Source organism: Macrobrachium nipponense, chromosome 13, assembly GCF_015104395.2.
Source record: "Macrobrachium nipponense isolate FS-2020 chromosome 13, ASM1510439v2, whole genome shotgun sequence".
Taxonomy (NCBI): Eukaryota; Metazoa; Arthropoda; class Malacostraca; order Decapoda; family Palaemonidae; genus Macrobrachium; species Macrobrachium nipponense.
In genome coordinates, this window is record NC_087206.1 from 36,979,886 (window position 1) to 37,004,105 (window position 24,220).

The window sequence follows — 24,220 nt, forward strand, 5'->3', positions numbered from 1 at the left end:
ATATGCTAGAGTGATAAATCACCTCGAATATTTCTTTAAAAAAAAAATTATTTTTGTCAGGATAGTCTTCATTTATTACATAACTTCTCAAGGCCGAGTTTTCTCGGAAATTGTCTCGTCTATCACTTGAAGACTGTACTTTAGAGCTGTTGCTTCTCCTGATTTGAGACACAAAAGATAGGAATTCCACAATGCGAAGTAGACAATATGAAAGAATATTTTCTTGTAATACCTTTCTCCTTTTCCTTGTAAGAGAATAATCCTGGAGACATTGATCTACTTTATCAACCCCTCCCATTGTGTTATTGTAGTCCATAACTAGTTTAGGCTTCTTCACCAATTTTCCTCTTTTTTTCTGTTTCTACCATTTCTGTGTTATCCACTGTGGAAAGTAAGACAACATCTTTCTTATCCTTCCATTTTATTGCTGTTACTTTTCTTCTTTTGTAAGCCACCATACCGCCTTTCTGCAGTTTTTCTTTTTTCAATCTAGAGGGCATTTCCTTTTTACTCACACGGACAGTGCCATATATGTCTGTTTCATTTTCTGTCAGTAAATCTGCTAATTGGAGAGAGTTATAATAGTTATCCATTGTAAGGCAATAGCCTTTTTTCAGTAATGGCTTCATCAGCGTCATAACAATTTTTGAAGACACGGGAAGGTCTTCATAATCATTATCAAACATTGTTCCTTGACCTGTATAAATGACGAAATTCCAAACGTATTCTGATTCACACAACATGAAATATTGTATCCCAAATCTAGCTCTCTTTAGTGGCAAATATTGCACCCAACCAAGACGTCCTTTATAAAGTAAAAGACTTTCATCTATAGCTACGTTTTGTGCAGGCGTGTACATACTTTTGAAATTGCTAACAATGCTATTATTAAACTTCCAAATTTTTTTGAGCTTTGGGCAAGGATGAGTGGCAGGGTCAAAATCCTCATTATTTGACAAATGCAAATACTGCTTTATTTTGCAAAATCTGCAATGTGGCATAATTTTAGCAAAAATTGGTGTGTTACAAAGGCATCTTTGACCAGATTACCTTTCTTCAGGTTTCTTTACAATCCCCTGTAGCTTCAGGAATTGCCGAGAGGGATTTCAACCTAGATGGAGGTAATCCGCCGGCGAAACCTTGAAAAGAATTAGAAGACGAAGGAGAATTATCAGAAGCGCTCAAGGAAAGACCCGGAGCACTAGGAAGAATAGCCTCATTACCAATCTTACCATAGCCCATGTCTAAAATCAGGGGCTCTTGAACCATATCCGGAGCAGGCTCTTCCACCATTAGTTCCTGCTGCGAAGTGTCCTCCGACTCTTCAGCAACTGCGGCCTGAGTAGAGGCGATGACCGGGGCTGCTAACTTCGGATCCACATAGCTCACACTTTTTCCTGCTGGAAAGATTATTATAAAAATAAAATGAATACATTAATGAAAAATAACGCTTGTCCCGAAGAACACGAAACAAAGAGATGTACACAAAAGAAAAACCCTGTGCCAGTGCACAAACAAGAAACAACAAAATAAAATAAAATAACACAAGAATAAATGTATAACCATCAAAAATAGCATCCAAAACACGGGGAAATAAATAAAAAGCGCTATTACTAATCGGATCACAAGGTATGGAAGACCGCGTGAAACCGAAGCGATACGCAAAGGGAAGGCTCTAATGACTAAAACCAGTACTTAAGGGGGCCGGCCGGAACCCCTATATATGGAGGTATAGGGCGAAAAATGCAAAGTCATGAAAAATTTTGTGGAGCTTCATATGGCAATTGAGAATACGTATACGAAATATTTTGTCAAAATTCCTCTTACTTTCGTAGTTACAGGGTAATTAGTTAACGTAACTCATTAAGCCTATAACATTGATCCGTACAAGAAAATGCAATATTTCCTCTATTATCGTAAATTTTGATAATTATTGTCAAAGAAATTGGGAGAAATGGCATCTGTAGACATTCCCCGAGTCGAGAAGGAGACTTCAGGCTCAGCTACCTAAGTCGAGTCCTGATTTAGTGCGATCACAGACTTCGAGTAGTCTACACGTTCCATTTCACCTCTGACATACGCCTGCTTTTACGTATGTTTCGGCAAGAATTTCATCATGCCAATGAGGAAAAGACAAGGAAAACATCTCGCTAACATACAGACGAAGAAAAATCGCTCTAGTATTATTACAGAATATCATAATATATGCGTAGTTTAGTGAAGAGAGAGGGGAGGGTTGCTTAGTAACCGCCCACCCCCGTCTCTTGCTTGACAGCACACGTCACACTTTGCCCAAGGCTACATCTTTGAGCAAAGAGATCTTCATTTATGATAAATAACAAAGTTTTGGTTTTTTAAAACCCAAAATGTAATATGAAATTCATAATAATCATGATTTATTAAATTGTCTTTGTAAAAAAAGAGTACGCCTTCGAGTTTCACCTCTTGACATTCTCTTGCATTTACGTTTGTTTATCTTTGTTTCGGGCAAGAATTTCATCATGCCAAAGAGGAAAATACAAGGAAAACATCTCGCTAACATACAGAAGAAGAAAATTCGCTGTAATAAGCCGAGTTAGTGAAGGGGAGAGAGAGAATTGCGTAGGAAGGAGTGCCCCATGTTGCCTCAAGCAGTGCCCCAGGCTGCGATATATGAGCAAAGGGATCATCATTTATGATTAAATTATAAATAAAATAGTTTTGGTTTATTAATACAACAAAAAAAAATATACATTCATAATGATCATTATTTTATTAACATTGTCTTATAGAAATACAAAGGAAAACTTTGAACGCCCGTATCTCAAAACTATACTTTTTGACCTTCAAAATCTATCTTCTCACTTAGTTTTAAAGCTATAACATTGGAATTTGGTATATAACTCAGAAAGACATTATAGAACAATCAAATAGAGCCCTTTTTTCCAATTTTTGTTTCGTATTTTTTTTATAAATTTTTTCTCCTGATTTATACGGTTTATTTTTTTACCATATTGAAAAATTCATATCTTGCAAAAAAATTACTTTTAGAAAAAAAAAACTCCATTTGATTGGAGGTCTACATCAGGTCCATATATGTTAGTAATCCCAGGTCTTAATATTAAATATCAAGGGAGGAGATAGAATTTGAAATGGTTATTTTGGGATAAATTGCCCTGGCGACACAAAACCGAAGGTCAGAGGCAAAAATCATAAGTGGTTTGGAGATGCTCCAAGTCACCTTAGTAAGTGGTATGAATATCAAAGTCCTGTCCTTAAAAAAGGGCATTAGCCGGCCGGCCCCCTCAACTTGGATGCAGATGGAGATTGACGATCCATAACGAAGGAAAAAATCCAATATAGCAAAAACACAAAGAGAAAGAAAAAACTTGTGCGTATGGCGTACGGCTACCTGAAGGAATGTAGGAGAGGCTAATTGGAGTGGGTGCCGTGGTAGTGAGTTTCACTCGCCCCAGATCTATACCGACACCTTTTAAATGAAGGTGAGCGAGCTGTAATAATCTGGCAGGTCCAATTTAGCAGTTCTCTGGTATTTTAGCAATATCTTACCTTAGAAATAGTGCTGAAGGAACCTACTTCATGGAGCGACACGGCTGAGCCCATAAATAACACTAAGGAAAATCCTTATTTCTTCCCGATATGTTGGATGCCATTTCTTTTTCTCTGTTTCTGATTTTCCACTTGACTTTTGTTCAGCATTCCTGTTTGTCTCTGTAACAATAATGTCTAAAATATTGTCATCAAGAAATGACTAAATACTGAATATATGTATATTCTTCATCGTCTTCAGTATTATATACATGATGAATATTATATTATCACTAATAAAGGGAAATGGGGGCTTTGGAGGGGAGGCTGGTTTATCATCTGTAATGTTTATTCTTTGCCAGCCTTGGTTATCAGGAACAATATCATCAGAGAATTCCGACGTCATATCACCATCACTTTCGCTCCCTGAATCGTCCATTCCATCATAATAACTCTGTATCACTGTCACACTCACTACTCATGATAGTTATATAGTTATAATAAAAGAAAATACACGAAAAACAATGGAAATCCTGCTTGATGAAAGTACTAGTCTCCAATGCCCAACTGGCGCCAATGTAGCTACAATATTCTTTAAAAAAAAAAAAAAAAAAAAAAAAAAAAAAAAAAAAAAAAATCCATAAAAACGGCGTCTATAAAAAAAAAAAAAAAAAAAAATAAAAAAAAAAAAAAAAAAAAATCCATAGAAAACGGCTGTCTATAGTGGGAGAATAATATAAACAACAGCCGAGCTTACTCCCCCATAGAAAACGGCTGTCTATAGTGGGAGAATAATATAAACAACAGCCGAGCTTACTGGGAGTTGCTAGGAAAGAGATAACAGAATTTAGAGTATACTTGGGCTTAAAATAAAAAAAAATTAATAATAATAATAATAATAATATAAACAACATATCCATAGAAAACAGCTTTCTATATATCCATAGAAAACGGCTTTCTATAGTGGGAGACTAATATAAACAACAGCCGAGTTTACTGGGAGTTGCTAGGAAAGAGATAACAGAATTTCAAGTATACTTCGGCTTACTGAAATATGACAGTTATCTTAAACCCGAGAATACACGGGGTTGAGCGGGAAGAGGTTAAAGTATAGTTTTGGGCCCAGGCACAGGGGTCCCCTTATGTACCATGCTGGCTGAATCGAAGTATAACTTCTGATGATAGTAAAATCCAGAAGGGTTTCCGGATCGGGTGAATCTTTTGGGTTTCATGCAAGAAACCTTTAGCTCGAATGGTAGGTTATTTTTCTCCAGCTGCACTACCCACCATCCTCTTCTTATGCGGGAATCTGCTAACTTTTAACAGGTAAGATTCATCACAAATAATATCATTTTCATCGTGTGATGCAGAGAGGCACAGTCCTCTCTCTCTCTCTCTCTCTCTCTCTCTCTCTCTCTCTCTCTCTCTGTGTGTGTGTGTGTGTGTGAGAGAGAGAGAGAGATGTCACTAGCCGGGTTGATGCCACGGCTTCCCTCTACTCTACACAAAGCGGCAGTGAGCAACCAAGAAGGGTGGACCCAATAGCCCAGGTGTCCCCCAGAACGCTGCCAATTTGAACACCTCCGAATCTGAAGTTAATGAAACTGATGAAAAAGCTGCCTCACTCTTGGGAATTTAATTAACTCGCGAGGAAGAGGGACCGACATTGCATAATACAGCAGCCAGAGGACCTCCTGATACTTCCAACGACGAATCGATGGAGGAAAAGGAACCAGACAAAGGCACAACACTAGCATGGGGTGTGACAGCAGCAGGAGATGAGGCATCGGGAAGGAGAAGAAAATGCCTCCCACGAAGGAAAGAGTAGAAACTCTACGATGCTCCCTGCTATAAAATAACTTCCACTGCTCTTTGGGCCCCACACGACATTCTGTGCAGGAATTCATTGTACAAGTTTAGAACGACACCTACTAGAAATTAACGGGATTTGACGAAGGAAAAATCTATTTCTGGGTGATTGGTCGTGTCGCCCTATGAAAGTAATCCTTAATATCATCTTTCTAGGTAAAATATCCTAAAATTACCAAAGAGAGAAAAAACAAAATTAAGAAAAAAGTCAGTAAGACTGACTCGCTCACTCTTAAAAAGAAGTGTCGGTATGAAATAGGGGCGAGTGTGGAACACTACCACGAGAACAAACACCAATTAGAACTTCCTATCAGAATCCCCCTAAGAGAGAGCCAGATACCAACGGGCGATGCAGCCTCTACTACTACTACTAGAGGACGCCACGGACAGCAGCGCCCCTAGCGGTCATCCTTAATTAAAATATAATTACATCTTGTCCTGCAAGGGGGGGAAAGCAAACCATAAAAAGGGATGGGTTTCATAGGGCGACACGAGCCAATCACCCAGAAATAGATTTTTCCTTCGTCAAAATCCCCTTTTCTGGGCTCAGCTCGTGTCGGCCTATGAAAGAGTACCAGAGAAACAGACAAGATGGAAAAACAGGAAAAAATGAAAAACATGTTAAAAATGATGGATATAATATAAGTAAATCAAATACAGCATACAAAAACTAAGTACTTTAAAAAACTTAAACTTATGGTAAACAATAACAGAATGTTAGTAAACTTAAAGTACTTAAATGGTAGTAACAATGACATAATATGCATGTAAAACAAAGAAATTGTTTGAATTTACTTATTTAGAACATATAAGTACAATTATATACATACATGTGTCCTACCCTAGCATAAAAATAAGGGTAGGTACACTCAAATCCATCATTAATACAAATAATACAAGTAATTCAAATATATACAAACACATTGTGACTGAAGTTATCACAAGTCTAAATGGAAAATTTATACAAACATATTGTGGCCTAACCTAGTATAAAAATAAGGGTAGGACCACTGGAGTACATATCAGTACCAATGTGGTTGTCCCTAGCAAAAAAATAAGGGACAGACCACTATAACACACAACGGCTAAGGCTATGATGATGAGTAGCCTGGTGATAGGTTGAGGCATGTTGGTTGAAGTAGGTAGAAAGGAGACCTGGATCAATACTACAACTACTAAGCAGTATCAGGGAAAACTATGTTTTTCCCGCTGCAATACGCTGAAAACTTTAAAGATTCCAAGGACTTTTAAATAATGCCGTTTAAAGACTGTCGGGGATTTCCATCCAGTATACTTCCTAAGATCCTCAAAGTTCATATGTTGGAAATAGTTAATAGAGGTGGCTAACATCCCCCTGATATCATGTGCTTTTGGGAATGACTCAGGGTTGGCTTGTTTAATGAAGTAAAGGATTTGTTGCCTAATACCTTTAACTGACAAAGTACCACCTTTTTTCTCTCTATGAAGAGAGCACCCGAGGATCTAGAAGAAGTACGAGATAGAAAGGCTCTAAGGGTTGATACTGGGCAGAGAGAAGGATCCTGTGGAAGTGGGATAACCTTCCAAGGAGCCCACCTTGCAAGAGGATCTTCATTTTTGGCTAAAAAGCTACGATCCGGAGCAAGTAGAACTTCTCCTGATGGGAGGAATTCCACATGACCCGCATCTCTGGATAGAGCCGACAGTTCTGAAATTCTTGCTCCTGAGGCTAGGCTTAATAAGAATAGAGTCTTCCTCAGGAGCATTATGAATGTACAAGATGAGTTGTCAGTATCTGAAGCTAGTTTGAGAACATCATTCAAGAACCATGAAACTGTAGTAGGCCTCTGAGAAGGTCTAAGTCTAGCACAGGCTTTAGGATAGATGTGAAATAAGATTCAGTTAAATCTATCTGAAAACCTACTTGAAAGATTTTCTTCAAAGCCGACTTGTGAGTGGTAATCGTGCTAGCTGCTAACCTTTTTCAAATAAAGATCTGAAAAAGGATATAGCCAAATAACTGTCATGGTTGTAGTGTTCGATTCTCTCAAGAAAGATGCTAATTTCTTAACAGCTGAGTCATTTGTCTGATGGTTGACTCCCTCTTATCTGATTCCAGGAAGAGAATATTCTGTGGATCAATGTTAGCATCTTTATTAGCCGCAAACTTCATGAAGTCCATAAAGTTAGGGTCCGGAGAGTTCCTGAGGAAGCGAACACAGTCCTCATTTGTACTGATTGTGATAGTTTGGGATTGGGATCCGTTGAGGTCGGAGACAATTCCAAGAGTTAAGTGGATACCAGTTGCTCTTGGGCCAGTCCGGTGCAATCAGAGCTACTATCCCTTTGAAAGACCTTAGTTTGTCTAGGACTTTCAGAGAAGATTCACTGGAGGAAAAACATAAATTCTCCTCCATTGATTCCAATCCAACGACAGGGCGTCCGTGGCATAAGCCAGAGGGTCCAGGTTGGGGGCCACATAGCAAGGGAGCTTGTGGTTCGCTTGTGAGGCGAAGAGGTCCACTTGGAGACCTGGGGGACTCTCCGGCTTACCCACTGGAATGACCCGATCGTCCCAGAGACCCACTCTGATTCACCAGAGGGACTGACCGGGACAGGCGTCCGCTATCACATTTCTTACTCCTGCCAGGTGAGTGGCAGACAGATGCCATTTGTGTTTGCTTGCTAATGCAAAGATGGCTATCATGACATGGTTCACTATGCTTGGATTTGGACCCTCCTCTGTTGATGCAATGAACTACTACTGCACTGTCCAAAACTAGCCTTAGATGAGACTTTTTCGGGGGAAGAAGTCTCTTCAGAGTAAGAAATACTGCCATTGCTTCCAACACGTTTATGTGGAGCTGGCGAAATTGAACTGACCAAGTCCCTGAACTGTTTGAACTGAGAGTATCCCCCCCAACCGGACTAGGGATGCGTCCGTGTGAATGGTTAACATTGGGAGGGGATATTGGAAGGGGTACTTGTTTCTTGGCTAGGTTCTGTACTCTTGACCAAGGCGTAGTTGGTTGCGGAGGATCTGTGGGATACTGACAACTTGTCTCGATATTTGGAGTTTGCTTTTGACCGCCAAATTCGATTTTATATCTTTTTAACCTTGCTTTGAGAAGGATATCTGTTACTGAAGCAAACTGAAGAGACCCTAGGATTCTCTCCTGGTTTCTTCTTGACGTTTGTTTGCACTTGAGAAATTGCCTGACAGATTTTGCTATTTCCTTCCGTTTGGCTACTGGAATTGATAGATTGTGGGAGGACACATCCCACTGGATTCCCAGCCACTGAAAACGAGATTCCGGAACAAGTCTGGATTTCGTTTTGTTTATCTGGAACCCCAGATGTTCCAGAAAGCGAACTACCTTTTTGGTAGCTTTGAGACATTCCTCGACTGTTGGTGCCCAGATTAAACCAATCGTCGAGGTATGCCGCTACCATGATTCCCTGAGCTCTCAATTGTACAACCACTTCTGCTATCTTTGTGAATACCTTGGGGGCTACACTTCAGACCGAAGGGCATCACTTTGAATGAGAATGTCTGATTTCCTAGCCTGAATCCTAGGAATGGGCGGAAGTGCCTGGCTATAGGGATATGATAGTATGCTCTGTAAGATCGATGGAGCATGTGACGGCTCCACGCGGCAGTAAGGTCCTTACTTGCGAGAGGGTAAGCATCTTGAACTTGTCGCAGCGAATGAAAGAGTTTAGCTTTGACAAGTCTAAGATTACCTTCTTTTTGTTGAGCCTTCTTTGGAACGCTGAATAAGCGACCTTGAAATTTTAGATTGCTTGACTCTCGCAATAGCTCCTTTCTGAAGGAGTTCTTCCGCGTAATCTATCAATTCCTTTGACGGTACCTGATGGAATGATTTGATTGGAGGATCTTGGATCCAGCTCCAGCCTAATCCTTTGGACACTATGCTCTGTGCCCAACTGCTGAACCCCCACCTGTGGCGGAAAGAGGAACAGCCTCCCTCCTACCTGGAGAGCCTCATTGCTGATGGGCGGGTTTTGGGTTGGCCACGCCCTCTCTGAACTGCTTACTCCTTGCGCCCCTTCCTGCGCCAACACGGTGACGAAAGTAACCTCTCGCCCTACCCCTCGATTGAGAGTAGCCTTGAGCCTCATAAGCAGGGTAAAGGCAGGCGAGATGGCATAGGAGGTCGAAGGCTGGGATTGCTGGGGCACCAGGAGGAAAGGCTGAGTTTGTTTAGATGTAGCAGGTTGTCCTTGTTGGGTGACTGGGACCGCCTGCACAAACTGCTGCTGAGGCGTGGAGTTTTTTATATGGCTGGAACCTCCTACCAGCCTTCTTTGGTTTCTTGCCAGCAGTGGGAACGGATTCCTGTTTCCTCTTAGAGGAAATGCCCACCTAGCTCTAAGGCTCTGGTTGAGTCTAGCAGCTTCGTGATGAACTTCGTTCACTGCTGACTCTGGGAAGAGATCCGCTCCCACATGCTGGCAGTCAAGAGTCTATTTAGGCTCGTGCCTGATAGGTACACTCTTGAAGAACATGCTTCCGACAGTTTCTTCCTGGCTTGGAAGAAGTCAAAATGCGTCTAGCACGAACCAGTGTGAAATTGTGATTTGCGTAAGATCTTGAATAGCGGTTCGTTCGCATAAGACAGCGCAGCCATTTCCGTGACTATGATAGAGTTAAGGGACCTGCCAAACCTAGTTCGCTCGCTACGAACTCTGCCTGGATTAGGGAGTCCCGGCAGCCTAGGCAACTTCTCACCGAACTGGTCCATAGCGCAGTCCGGCTTGAGTTTACCCTGCGTGAAAGTAGCTGGCAGGTTTTCCCCATAACTCTCCGAAGGCGGGAAAGAGTGGAGAAGTGGACTCCGACTCTCTCAACTGCGGAAGGGGCTCATCCTTGAGGACTGCCTAGAAGCCTTCTCCACCAATTTCGTGGGCGAACGGAAGAGAGACCTCCTCTTCCGTGGCGAAAATAGTGAAGGGGCTCTTATAGGCCTGGAGTTTAGTATTAGTACACTCCCAGTCCTCAAGGCAGTGAACCCATTCCCGTTGGGCGTGGTCTCTACTGTAGAGGACAGACTCCTTCGAGATCTTGTCCTCCCTTGTAAGAGCCGTTGGTGTCAGCCTAGCATACCCGATGAAAGGCTGTGACAGACCCGGAGGATAGAACTCGAAGTCCTCAATCCTTCGAGTGCCAAACTCCGGGATCGAAATCATCCCGTCCTTAAAGGGAGCGTAGGCCGCTACTCTCCATGGATTCTCCATAGAGAAAGTTGGCAGAGAGTCGTTAAGACGGGAGTTGGAGGAATCCCCGTGCCTAGAAGAAGGAGGGGATACTGGGGAGGAGCCTGGGATAGCCCAGTCATCCGATCCTCATCTCTCTTACTCTATTCGAGTTCCTGGACGGTCCTGTCCAGTTTGAGACGAGTGCTCGACAATTGTGCGAACATCTGCTCAAAACGGGTTCCCCAAGCTGAGATTTGAGAACCAACCATCACTCCTACCTGCTCCATCATTCCTGGTGAGACAGGAGAAGGAACGCAGGAGCTGGTGCTTGCTACCCCTGCCGGCATAGCCGGAGAGGGGGCAACGGAGGCGGGAGAAGGCAACGACTCGGTATGGTAGCGCGAGCTATTCTCTTCGAAGCCTTGCCTCTAGAGCTCTTCGACTGGGAAGAGCTTGGCTTAGCCTTCACCGCGTCGGCATAAGAAGTCGATGACTTCCTAGCCGAAGAAGACGAAGACGACTTTCTAGAAGTCGACTTAGACAGAGTCTTCGGTTCTCTCTTTCCCTTCTCCTTAGGAGGTACAGAGAGAGACGGGAGTGCTGGGCTAGGGATCTCAGATCCCGGAAAGCCTTGGAAAGAGGCGGAAGAGGAAGGGACAGGAGAAGATCCAGGAGCGCCCAAGGAAAGACCTTGGGCGCCCGACAAACCTACCTCAACCAACAAATCCTCACTCACTACCGCCATCGGCTCGAGGTTCAGGTCCAGGCCCGGCGACGTCCGGGACTGGCTCCTGGGCGGCTACGAGCCCCAACGACTGCTGGAGATCTTGCTGGATGGCGGGGGCTATTACGGGGGCGGCGGACAAGGGGTCGACGTAGCCCGTCGACTTGCCCGCAGGGAAGATCTGGATGGCCAGCTTTCCTATCCAGTATGTAGGGCTGGCCCTTGGCGGCGTTCTTTCCAAAGCCGCCATACCCACGCTTTCAGAGTGGCGAGGGCGACTTCCCTCACACGCTAGCCTGAAAGAAAGGCTGAATTAGCTACCAATTGCGGACAGGGTTAACAAACTTACGAACTAAAAGTGTTAGTAAATTGATAAAATAACCTTATAATGGTCTTACCCCATCAACCAGCTGACCGACCAGGTCGTAGCAAATGGTGCAGGCCTCCGAGGGATGCCAGACGATGGACCGTCGTTGAACAGGGTGGCACAAGGGGCGTGAGACTAGCACTCATCGTGTCCGCAGGGGTCATGCAGCGTCGCATTGCAAGCGAGGACCTGACAGTTGGTAGCCTGTAAGTGGAAACGTACATGAGTACAGAGTAAACACTTACAGCCTAACATATGCTCCGCTGGTGCCGGAGCGATAAAGTTAGATGAAACCAGAGCCCTGCTAAAATACGTGTGGTAACCATGTGGAAGAAAGGCTATGGCTCCGCCAGTGGCGGAGGCACAAGAATCAACCAACTAGGAGTGGTGGTAAAGGAAACCACAACGGAAAATGGCGGGGATGGGTTTTGATAACATAATTAGTATAAAAACACAATTCATTGCAAATATCTTAATTAGGGTATATATCCTTAACATAGTACAGTAACAACATCAAAACCAACTTCCTCTCCACCCGTTACTGCTAGAAGAGTGCGTAGGTAAGGGTGGGTAAGCTCCCTTCCGGTAGCGGGGGAGAGATATAAGGATATAGTAGGCAAGCAAACGACCATGCCATAGTAACCCACCCACCCTACCAGCTAGTGGAGCCAATAACCTATAACCAAAGGGGCCCCGGCTGCGACGGAAGGCTCCTTTCGTATCGTAAGGGAGGTGGCTGAGTAATGGGTATGGGGGGGAAGGAGGTCCCGGTGAAACACGGCGGGAGCGAGGAAAGGGGTGGGGGAAGGGATGGCCTACTCCTCCCCACCTCCACACTACCCATATGTAGACCCGGTACCAATCATAGTGGTCGCCCTAAAACCCCCTGCTGGTGGAACCCCCCGGCACCTCCGGAATGAGAGAAGGCTATGAGGTGTTATGACAACCCAGGGGTCCCCAGCTCCTCCCTACATCAGAGAGGGAGGGAAGGGGCAGGGTGAGGTGCTATGGAACACGTGACCACTAGTGGCCTAGGCCGCGAACACCACAACCGTGGTAGGGCACGTGAACCAAGCTGTACCAATACATGGAACAAGCACCTAGGCTAGCCTAACACCCTAAATAATAATAATAAAATACATCGAAAGGTGGAAGAGACACTTTTAGGAAAAGAGAAAGAAGCCCAGGAGGAGGCAACTATTCCAAGAAACAGTAGCCTACTCGGAGCCAGCGATAGCCGATGTAGAGCAAGAGCCGGGATGCTGGGCCAGAATAAAATAATGATAGCCCTAAATACCAAGCTAAGAGATGGTAAGAGGGCTAAACTAGCTAAAACTCGATGTAAAACAATGAACGTGATAAATAAGCCCATAAGTATAAGAGTCCCAGTATGGAGGACCGGGAATTCTTACGAGGCAGCATGGCCGCCACGAGACAACCGGGGAACCGTATATGACCTATAAAAAGGAAAATACTGGTACCCGGAAGATAAAACTATGATAAAATATTACTTATGAGTTACTTAACTTAGCCGTGGCAATTGCTGAACGTTCCATCGTAGAAAACGAGATAAATCCAGAATAATAACAGCACGAGAGAAAACTGCGTCAAGATGCTGGCGCTAAAAATTAAGGATGACCGCTAGGGGCGCTGCTGTCCGTGGAGTCCTCTCAAAGTAGTAGTAGTAGAGGCTGCATCGCCCGTTGGTATCGGCTCTCTCTTAGGGGGATTCTGATAGGAAGTTCTAATTGGTGTTTGTCTCGTGGTAGTGTTCCACACTCGCCCCTATTTCATACCGACACTTCTTTTTTAAGAGTGAGCGAGTCAGTCTTACTGACTTTTTTCTTAATTTTGTTTTTTCTCTGGTAATTTTAGGATATTTTACCTAGAAAGATGATATTAAGGATTACTTTCATAGGCCGACACGAGCTGAGCCCAGAAATACAAGTGATATGAGGATTGGTCGCTGAAGCCAAAAAATGACAGCACAGGAAACCTAAAGTTCCCAGGCACACAGGTTGACGATGAGAAGGAACACACACACACACACACACACACACACACACACACACACACACACACACACACACACATCAGTAGAAATTAATTAAAAATTAATGCATTGCATTAACATGTGTATTTAATATGACTTTAAATGCACTTGAAACTAAAATTTTTTTTTTTTTTTTAAATTGACCCTTTAACGCCGAAGGGGTATAAATGAAAATCGTCTCCCGTATGCCGAGGGGTTCTCGGAGTGAGCGCCGAAGCGAAAAAAATATTTTTGTCAAAAAATCACACTGCGCTTAGTTTTCAAGGTTGTGTTCATTTTTTTTTTTTTTTTTTTTTTTTTTTTTTTTTTGTTTATTTTTTTTTTTTTTTTTTTTGCCTTTTTTTTTTTTTTTTTTTTTTTTTTTCAAGTTTTTAAGTATGCAACCATCAGAAATGAAACAAATATCGTTTGTAATATATAAATAATGTGATATATGATAGAGAGTAAACAAAATTTCATATATTTTATTCAAATTTGCGCTGTGAGCAAAACGGTTAAAGCTAACTAGTTAATATTTGTTCATTGTATACACTAAATTGCAATCATTTTGGTATATAACACATTGTAAAACGATCAATGTAACACAGAGAAAATATCACAAAATTATGCATGGATTCGTAAAGACTGACGTAAAAGATTTTTTTTTTTTTTTTTATTTTATTTATTTTTTTTTTTTTAATTCACCATAAATCTATTGTTCTTGAGACTTCCAATTTGTTTCAAAATGAAGATAAATGATTGAATATTACTATACTGTAAGAGGTTCAGCTAACAATTGCAGTTTATGACCATTTTGGACAAGTTAAATTTCACCGAATGTCGAATTTTTTTATATATTTTTTTATATGCAAATAGTTCGAAAATGAGAAAAGCTACAACCTTCAATTATTTTTTGTTGTATGCTACATGAAATTGCGCACATTTTCATATATAAAACTATGAAACGCTTGATATGAAATGGAGCAAATATTACGAGAATGCGACGTACGCATTTCAGAGATATGCGGCAGAGAATCCGCGCGCAGAGTTAATGAAAGGTGTTTTTTTTTTTAAATTCACCATAAATCTAAACATTGTGCTAGAGTAGTCAAAGTTGACTGAACGTGGTTTTTTCTATTTATTGTGATTTATATGCAAATATTTCAAAAATGAGAAAAGCTACAACCTTCAATTTATTTTTTGTTGTATTCTACATGAAATTGCACACATTTTCATATATAAAACTAGAATATAAGAGTTTTAGCCTACAATTGCGTTTTTCGACCATTTCGGTAGAGGCAAAGTTGACCGAAGGTTGAAAATTTGGCACTAATCATTATTTATATGAAAATATTTCAAAACTGATAAAGGCTACAACCAAGGGTTGTTTTTAGTCATATTGTGCATGAAATTGTGCACATTTCCATATTATAAAACTTAATGTAACGGCTAATTTAAAATGGTGCAAACATTACGACAATCGCACAAAAAAATTTATCTGCGCCCTCGGAGGTAAGAAAAAGTTTTTTTTTCATAAATTCACCGTAAATCGAAATATTCTGGTGAAGACTTCCAATTTGTTGCAAAATGATGGTAAATGATTGAATGCGTTTTTCGACCATTTCGGTAGAGTCAAAGTTGACCGAAGGTTGAAAACTTGGCACATCATTATTTATATGAAAATATTTCAAAACTGATAAAAGCTACAATTATGATTTTTTTTTTTTCCTTTTTTTCCCCCTACATGAAATTGCACACATTTTCACATACAATACTCCTTGTAACGGCTAAATTTAAAATGGTGCACTTGTAACGGCTAATTTAAAATGGTGCTAAAATTATGTCAAAGTGACGAAATAATTTCCGAGATGTGTCACTGATACGTTTTAGTGCGATAAAGGCGCGTGATTCAAAAGTTTTCTCCTGGTAGGCCTTTTAAGTATTTTTCCGCGAAGTAAAAAAAAAAAATACTTTGTATCGACGTACCATACGTCCAATCGGCACCCAACAGACAATTTATGTCTACGTTTAATACGTTCAATCGGCATTAAAGGGTTAAGCAAATTTCTCGGCAATAATTGACATGAAACAAAAGTGCATAAGCATGTTTTGATGATATTCTCTGTTCACTTTGTGATGGACACATTTATTCAGGACTTGTGCTGGTATGCTATGTAAGGCACCTACATGCACTTACAAATTATGTGGACGTTTGCTTTATCGAAGAGGGCGGAAGAGCAAATCCACACACACACACTCAACACATGCACACTCCTAAAGTACTCGCTCAACACGTTCACACAACAGGTGACATCTATATCAGGGATACAACACAATTTGTTCTCTCTTCATTATCAAATTTAAAAATCACTTCTCTTTCCCAATGAAAATCTGACTAATCTTGAAACAAACATATCAGTCTCGCTACAATTTTTAGCAATCACGGGTAGGGAGACTGCTTCAAGGTGGGACGAGGTCTCCCACCGCCTGGGGTGTGAAGTGTAATCTCTCATCACATCCCCATAGTGCCCCAATACACTATCCTGTACTGTCCCTCTCTCTCTGCCTTATGGTTTAGATGTTCCCATTTTCTATGCAATGTGCTCACAGGTCAGCAGCTCTACAGCAGCGGTGCTGGCAGTTTGCTACTGACGCTATTAGTTTGCTTCTATCTTCTTGACATTATGCCTGCTGGATTCTCTCACTGGTTGCCGGCAGTCATCTGATGTCTTTCAGCTATTCCCAATTCTAACATCGCGTCATCCTATCCATACCTTAAACAGGTATCGTGACTTCCTTCACTGGTCGAGATAGGTAAGGGAACTTCTGCACTATTCACCTTTAATACCATCCCTCTACTCTTCAATATGACGCGATCAGAAATAGGAGTGGACTTCCCCCTTGCCACGGGGTCAAGGGGGAGAGGCTCTGGTCGAACCTCTTTCTCTACCAGCATTCTTGACTCGAAGGTTGACAAGTTCTCTACTCCCCTACCTCTCAGGGATGGCGATTGGTATCCCATCCCTCACAATAAGACCAGGCGTCCATGTTCCCGGGCACTGCATAACTGTCCCACACGGCACTGAGAATAACCTGGGGTACTTTACAGCATTACCTCCATGCCACCTGCTACTGCCATCTTCCGTCCTTTCTGATGGGGCTGGACTTATCATCATTGCCATTGCCATCTCTCCGTTCAAAACACGTTCATTACTCATCTACTTGGTCTGCTACGCAAGTTTGTACTGGCAGGGGTCATGAAGGGTGGTTGGGTGCCACCACCACTACAACACTACCGTCATTTGACTTTGGCGGCCTCAGCACTGTAACTTTTTAATTTTTTTTTTTAATTTTTCCACACCATTCTTTGTCTTGAACGGATTTTTCTATTTTGTTAATACTTCCACCGATTCGAAATCTCTCTTGCCATTTCGTCACCGAATTCAGTCGCAAAGCTGTCTAACAGCGGTAATTTAATAATGAATTCCGCGATCGTACTGTCTTGCTGGTTAGCATTGCACATTTCGAAATCTTATGGTGTGCTTTTACACTGTCTGATTAGCACTGTGCTTTTTGAAATCTTGGTTTGTGATTGTACACCATTTCTTGCATTTCTTGGTAGCACTGCACTTTTCGAAATCCTGCCATGTGATTGTACACTGTATTTTGTTAGCACTGTGCATTTTGAAATCATAGGGCCACTCAATTTAGAATTCCTGTTCATAGCACTGTTCATCATTTTCCTGCCAATTACTTTGGCTATAACTGTTTTCATCCCACGTTTGTTTCACCATTTCCCTCATTATCACCGTCCGTTAAACTTTCTCTCGTTGCCATGTTTATTTCACTTCATACTACTATTTGTTGGCAAAAATGATTCAGCACTAACTTTTGTTTGAAACCACATGACCTCAAATGACCTCTTAATATCTCATAAGAACTAATAAGACCTCATCATACCCCATGACTGACACCAAAATTATATGATCTGATTTCAGTCATTTGTGTGTTCAGGATATGAAGGAAAAACAGGGGAGAAGTTTACATGCATGCAATGTAGGACATGCAAAAATAGTAATCAAGGGAATGGTTAACACAGGTGTATTCCTGGCTACGCAGGTGACCTTTACTTGTACGTAATTATTATGTCAACTTTGCAAGCGCACAACCGGACGGCATGTTAGACTGTTATTGACTGACACTTGTGGCGGTGATAGGAAAGAGAGAGAGAGAGGTTAGACTGTTTTAGATGCTCATGGCAATACGTATGCGTCTTTGTGTGGCGGCCAACGGTGATGCCGGCCACTGGACATTCGTCTCGACCCAGTCTGGGCTGTATGGCACCCGCTAATGAACTGGTGCGGCCTCTGTCTCAATTGCCCCCCTTCACATGGCATCATTATGCAAGAAGCCGATTGGTTAATCTGGCTCCTTAGACGCAAGGAACAATCAAGAAGGAATATAGAGATGCATGGCACTCTTTGAACTGCCTAAGCCACGCCAAATTCAGAATATCGCACAAGGCATATTCAAAACTATTGAATCAGCTCATGTACAGTGGACCCCCTGTATTCACATTCTCCGGATTCGCAGACTCTCGCATTCGCAGGTTCTCAGGAATGTTTCCCTGCATTATTCGAGGAAACTCTGCCTATTTGCCGTATTTTTCTTTGAGAAATATCCAGAAGTTCCTGTTTTTTGTGTGTGTGTGTGTGTGTGTGAAAAAACTTTAAAAAACCAAGTATGAAAATTTTTAGTGGTTTTTTTTAGTTTTAACTGACGAAATAGGAGGTTTTAAGCATTTTTATAGGGGTTCCAACTATTCACGAAGGTGTCTTGGTACGCATCCCCCCGCTAATATGGGGACCATACAATATATATATATATATATATATATATATATATATATATATATATTTTATACTTCCTGGTCTTTTTATATTATGCTCATGTATTCATTTACATATTTTATTCCTATGTTACTTATATTTACAGGATATATATATATATATATATATATATATATATATATATATATATATATATATATATATATAGTTTATACTTCCTGGTCTTTTTATATTATGCTCATGTATTCATTTACATATTTATTCCTATGTTACTTATATTTACAGGATTATTTTGAGTGTGTGGTGTGTCATCGTAGTATGGCTGGAACTGTTCCAGCTGAAGCACATCTAAGGGGATCACCTCATTTCAAAGCATTACGAAATTATACATATTCCTCGTCTTTGGGTGAATCTCTCTCAAGGATGCATGTTAGTGAAAGTTTTTCACCTAAGGAAGATACAATATCATCTTGTTACTCCGGAACCAGTCCTGGTATTGGTATGTAACACTCCTTCATTCGTTAAGTTTTGCATTAACCCATAGAATTATGCAAGTGATAAGATGGTGGTAATGAGTTGAAGAGAAAACAATGGTTGGCCGTTCAACTGATAGGATGTAGTTTAGCAAAGTCTTGATGACTGGTAGACAGCCAGTTAAAAAAATTTTGTACGAGGGAGAGCAAAAAGTTGGAAAAACTTGCAGAATTTCTATACCGTATTTCATATAATATTCAGTGGTAGGGATAGATTTAGCAAAAAGGAAGGTTATTCAGTGGTGGGATAGATGTAGTGAAAGGGGAGCTCTTTAGTAGGAGGAGAAATGTTTGTTTTCACAGACTTGAAGGAATTGTAGTTCTGTATGTCTTATGAAAAAATGCAACTGTCATTAATTTTATGTGCTGACTAAGAAAGGGCTATTGTGAGGATCGGTAGACTAGGTTTGTCTTGGTGGAAGTGAGTTGGGAGGTCCTTGCCAGTGTCACTTACTTTTTTACTTTATATATAGTTTTTAAGTGGCTAAGTATTTGCTGGAGGGGCCAGACCAGGCCAATCATTTGTTTATTCTTAAAAGGGTGCCAGTAGAGTTGAAGGGAGTGTTGGGTGGGCCTACCTATTCTTTGACTGTCTCATGTTATTTTTGCATTTTTATTTAAAAAAAATGGTTTTCGTGCTCATTGATAGAAATGCTGAAAACTTCTCCTTATGGTTTTCATACTCATTGATAGAAATGTTGAAAACTTTTCCAAAGTTGAAATACAGGCAGTCCCCGGGTTACGACGGGGGTTCCGTTCTTGAGATGCGTCGTAAGCCGAAAATCGTCGTAAGCCGGAACGATGCTTGGAAATATGTCTTAAACTAATAAAAAGTTATAAAAACCTTACTTGTAATCCTTTGGTTACACTACATGTTGTTTCCTGTAGTTTTATGTACAACCTGGAGTTATTTTCATAAAAGAATGCTGGTTCTTGAAGGTAAAAACTATTGTAATCCTCTGGTGACACTACATTCTTGAAGTTTTATGTACAACCTGGAGTGATTTTGCAAAATCTTGAGGGCTACAAGAACAGCTGATTACTATTTACGTATCATATAGACTAATTTAAAGTAAAGTATCTTTAAATAGGTCTTATATATTAGTATCAACAAAACATTTCCTGCCATGGTCAGAGGCCGTTTAATGAAACGAACACTTTCCCTGTCCTATCTGTTCAGAAAATAAACGTTACGTCAATCCCCGAGACCATTGTTGCCAAAGCGTCTCTCTCTCTCTCTCTCTCTCTGATCAAATTACATTGGAAACTTGACATACGATTGCCCTAATATACGAATGTTTTGAGATATAACAGAAAATTTGCGAAAATACAAGCTTTGATATACAACGAAATATTTGAGATACGATTTTGCCATGAGTGTTAGTTGTATAGGCGACCGATAAATGGCGTTCAGTCTGTTTTGTTTGTTGGTGCTGCATGTTAACACGTCGTTGTTTAGTTCGTTGTATTTGCGCCTTTTTTTCGTGTTATTTTCGTCCTATTTTATTATTAACCATGGGTCTCAAAGCTAAAGACAAAAGCAGGTGATAAGAAAAAACCCAAGAAAATTATTTCGATGGAAGCAAAACATGAAATTATAGCAAAGCATGAACGTGGCGTTCGTATCGTCGATTGGCAAACGAGTATGGTTCGAAATCCTTCTACAATAAATCCACGATCATCAAGCAGAAGGAAGCTAACAAAAAACCCCCGAGACCATTTGTTTTTGCCAAAGCGTCTCCTTCTCTCTCTCTCTCTCTCTCTCTCTCTCTTCTCTCTCTCTCTCTCTCTCTCTCTCTCTCTCTCTCTCTCTCTCTCTCTCTCTCTCTCTCTCTCTCTCTCTGATCAAATTTTACGTACTGGATAATGTCTCTCTTTGGATACTTCGATTTTGCCAAATATTGAGAGCTACAAGAACAGTTGATTACTATTTACGTATCATATAGACTAATTAAAGTAAACGTATCTTTAAATAGGCTTATATTATTAGTATCAACAAAAAACATTTACTGGCATGAGTCAGAGGCCGTTTAACGAAACGAACATTTTCTTTCTGTCCTTAACTCGGAGCGTCGAAAGACGCCTCTCTCATCTCTCTCGTATCTTCTTCCTCTCTCTCTCTCTCTCATCTCTCTCTCTCTCTCTCTCTCTCTCTCTCTTCTCTCTCTCTCTTCTCTCTCTCTATGAATCAAATTACTGGATAATGGCTCTCTTTGGATACTTGGAATTTGCGTTGTAATCTAACCAGAAACTTCGTTTTGTTATTATACTGGAAACAAGCAATGATTTTTTTCAGTAGTTTGCGCTTTTGGACTGTTATATGTAAACTAGTATGTATTCATTCGCTCGGAAACTAGTTCGCATATGAGGCGTCACTAAAAAACATAGAAAAATACAACATAAAAAGTGTCGAAAATCATCATAATCTCAAAAACCGTTTAACGAAACGAACACTTTCTCTGTCCTTAACTCGGTTAGCGTCGGAAGACGCCTCTCCTCTCTCTCTCCTCTCTCTCTCTCTCTCTCTCTCTTCTATCCTCTCTCTCTCTCTCTCTCTCTCTCTCTCTCTCTGATTCAAATTACTGGATAATGTCTCTCTTTGGATACTTGGAATTTGCGTTGTAATCTAACCAGAAACTTCGTTTTGTTATTATTACTGAAACAAGCAATGATTTTTTCATTATTTGCGCTTTTGGACTGTTATATGTAAACTAGTATGTATTCATTCGCTCGGAAACTAGTTCCGCATATGAGGCGTCACTAAAAAACATAGAAAAATACAACATAAAAAGTGTCGAAAATCATCAAATAATCTCAAACCGTTTAACGAAACGAACACTTCTCTGTCCTTAACTCGGAGCGTCGGAAGGAGACGCCTCTCTCTCTCTCTCTCTCTCTCTCTCTCTCTCTCTCTCTCTCTCTCTTCTCTCTCTCCTCTCTCTCTCTCTCTCTCTCTCGCTCTCTCTCTCTCTCTCTCTCTCTCTCTCTCTGATCAAATTACTGGATAATGTCTCTCTTTGGATACTTGGAATTTGCGTTGTAATCTAAGCAGAAACTTCGTTTTGTTATTATTACTGGAAACAAGCAATGATTTTTCATTATTTGCGCTTTTTTGGACTGTTATATGTAAACTAGTAAACCATAGTATTGTATTCATTTCGCTCGGAAAACTAGTTCCGCATATGAGGCACGTCACTAAAAAAACATAGAAAAATACATAAAAAAGTGTCGAAAATCATAGTGCAAAATCTCATAATCTCAAAATTTTTGTTGTAATCTAACCAGAAACTTATTTTTATTAATATACTGTGCTAAACTATAAAGGATTTTTATCATAGTATGCGTTTTTTAAAAGCGTCGTTAACTCGGAGCGTCGGAAGCGTCAGCGTCGTAACCTCGGAACAAGTGTCGTAACCCAGGACGGATTTTTCCATTGAATATTTAAGAAAAAGCGTCGTAACCTCGGAACGTCGTAAGCCGGAACCGTCGTAACCCGGGGACCGCCTGTAGTAGCGAACTGACAAATCGAACATTCAGATTTACAAAATGTTATAAACTGCCCAACTTTGTTGAGTCAGAACTTTTCTTACCCTTCAGTGGCTCAGTGTTGGTGTGTTTTAATGTATACGTACATACCTTGTGTTTAATTGTACATATGCATCATATTAAGGTGTAGTTATGCATCATATTAAGGTGAACGACACTGCTCCATTGTTGTGTATTTGGTTAAACTATAACCGAGTTGATAATGTAATCAACAACAAAAATTATTTATATACTAACAATCTAAGTTATGATGGTGGTATGGAACATGACACTCGCAAGTGTGGTGGTGTCTGTACAGTGTTATACCTATACTCGTTTTTTTCCATCTGTCCAACCGCCTGTGGTGTTTGTGTATGGTAACACTGCGTCCCAGGTTTTAAATATTTATGCTAAGTTTTAGGTAATTAAAAGGATATTAGGGTGTACATTTGCAATTGGAAACTTTTAATAATTTACTGTATGCGAATTACACCGTTAATATTCGAAATAGGATATTGTTATTAGTGTTGTTTAATGTAAGCAGCCTTTTCAGGGTGACGAATGGAACAGCCAGACGCAGGGGGGGGGAGCCGGGTGGAGTGTGCTGTATTGTCCCCCGCTTTCCCTCCCTCCTTCCCTCCAGGACCGTAATGCAACTTACACATATCACTCGATTGATAAAACATCTGTTCACCACTTCATTTTTATGGGGAAGTATCGTCATTCATTCTCGAGACAGTTTTCCAGCCATGACTAATAAATAGGGTGGTGGTAATCCTTTAATCAAAGGGGCCTTACATATGTTTACATATTCACTTATTAATATCATGTAGCCTAGCACTGATACGTCTTTTTAACATTAATATCATGTAGCCTAGCACAGATAAGTCTTTTTAACATAATTGTAATGTTGAATAAAAGGAATAGCTAAATAAAAGAATAGCTACAAATTTGTTTCGGTTAACTATGAGAAATGAGGAATTACCATAGAATTATGCAGTGGCAGCAGACACTTTAATGCAAAAAAAAAAAAAAAAAAAAAACTCCAATTGGTTTTCCTTATAACTCGACTCGTCATAAAGATATTGTCAACATTGTATTTATGATTACCACCCTAATATTCTTGGCTGAAAAATGGTCTTGAGAAAGAATGATGAAAAACATATATGTCCTCATAAAAATAAAGTGATTAGGTGATTTGTCTGAATAAGTTGTATTACGGTCCAAGTGAGAGGGAGTTCAAGAGGGAGACAGAACAACACACACACCCCCCCACTCGCCCGACTGTAATTCGTTAATCAAGATACACCTTTCCTGGGGTTCCAATCAAGATACACCTTTCCTGGGGTTCCAGTTTAAGTGAATCCACTATGATAACAGTAATGATATTGATGCCAGTGACTTTAGCGAATAAGGTGACAGCTTGAAGTAAAAAGCAGTGCAACCAGACCTTTCTCCTTTCTAAATACAGTCAATGCAAAAATAACATATCCGTAAATTCCATTAAATAGATGCTAAGCCAAGTTACGTCATATCGTATCTGGCTAAAATGTACGTTATAAAAAAGAAAAGTGTATACTGAAATACTTTTGT

At 40.6% G+C, this 24,220-nt stretch overlaps 1 protein-coding gene across 7 annotated transcripts in view; it reads left to right on the top strand.

Annotated features, from left to right (window-relative positions):
• LOC135225745 (uncharacterized) overlaps positions 1–24,220 on the top strand; it is a 221,641-nt gene that overhangs the window by 25,524 nt on the left and 171,897 nt on the right. For all 7 annotated transcript variants that reach the window (XR_010317084.1, XR_010317083.1, XM_064265142.1 and 4 more), the window contains exon 3: positions 18,855–19,068. Coding sequence is in view for 5 of the 7 variants with exons in the window: in XM_064265142.1 (XP_064121212.1) it covers positions 18,855–19,068 (214 nt within the window). In the remaining 2 variants the exon portion in view is untranslated. The remainder of the gene's footprint in view (positions 1–18,854; positions 19,069–24,220) is intronic.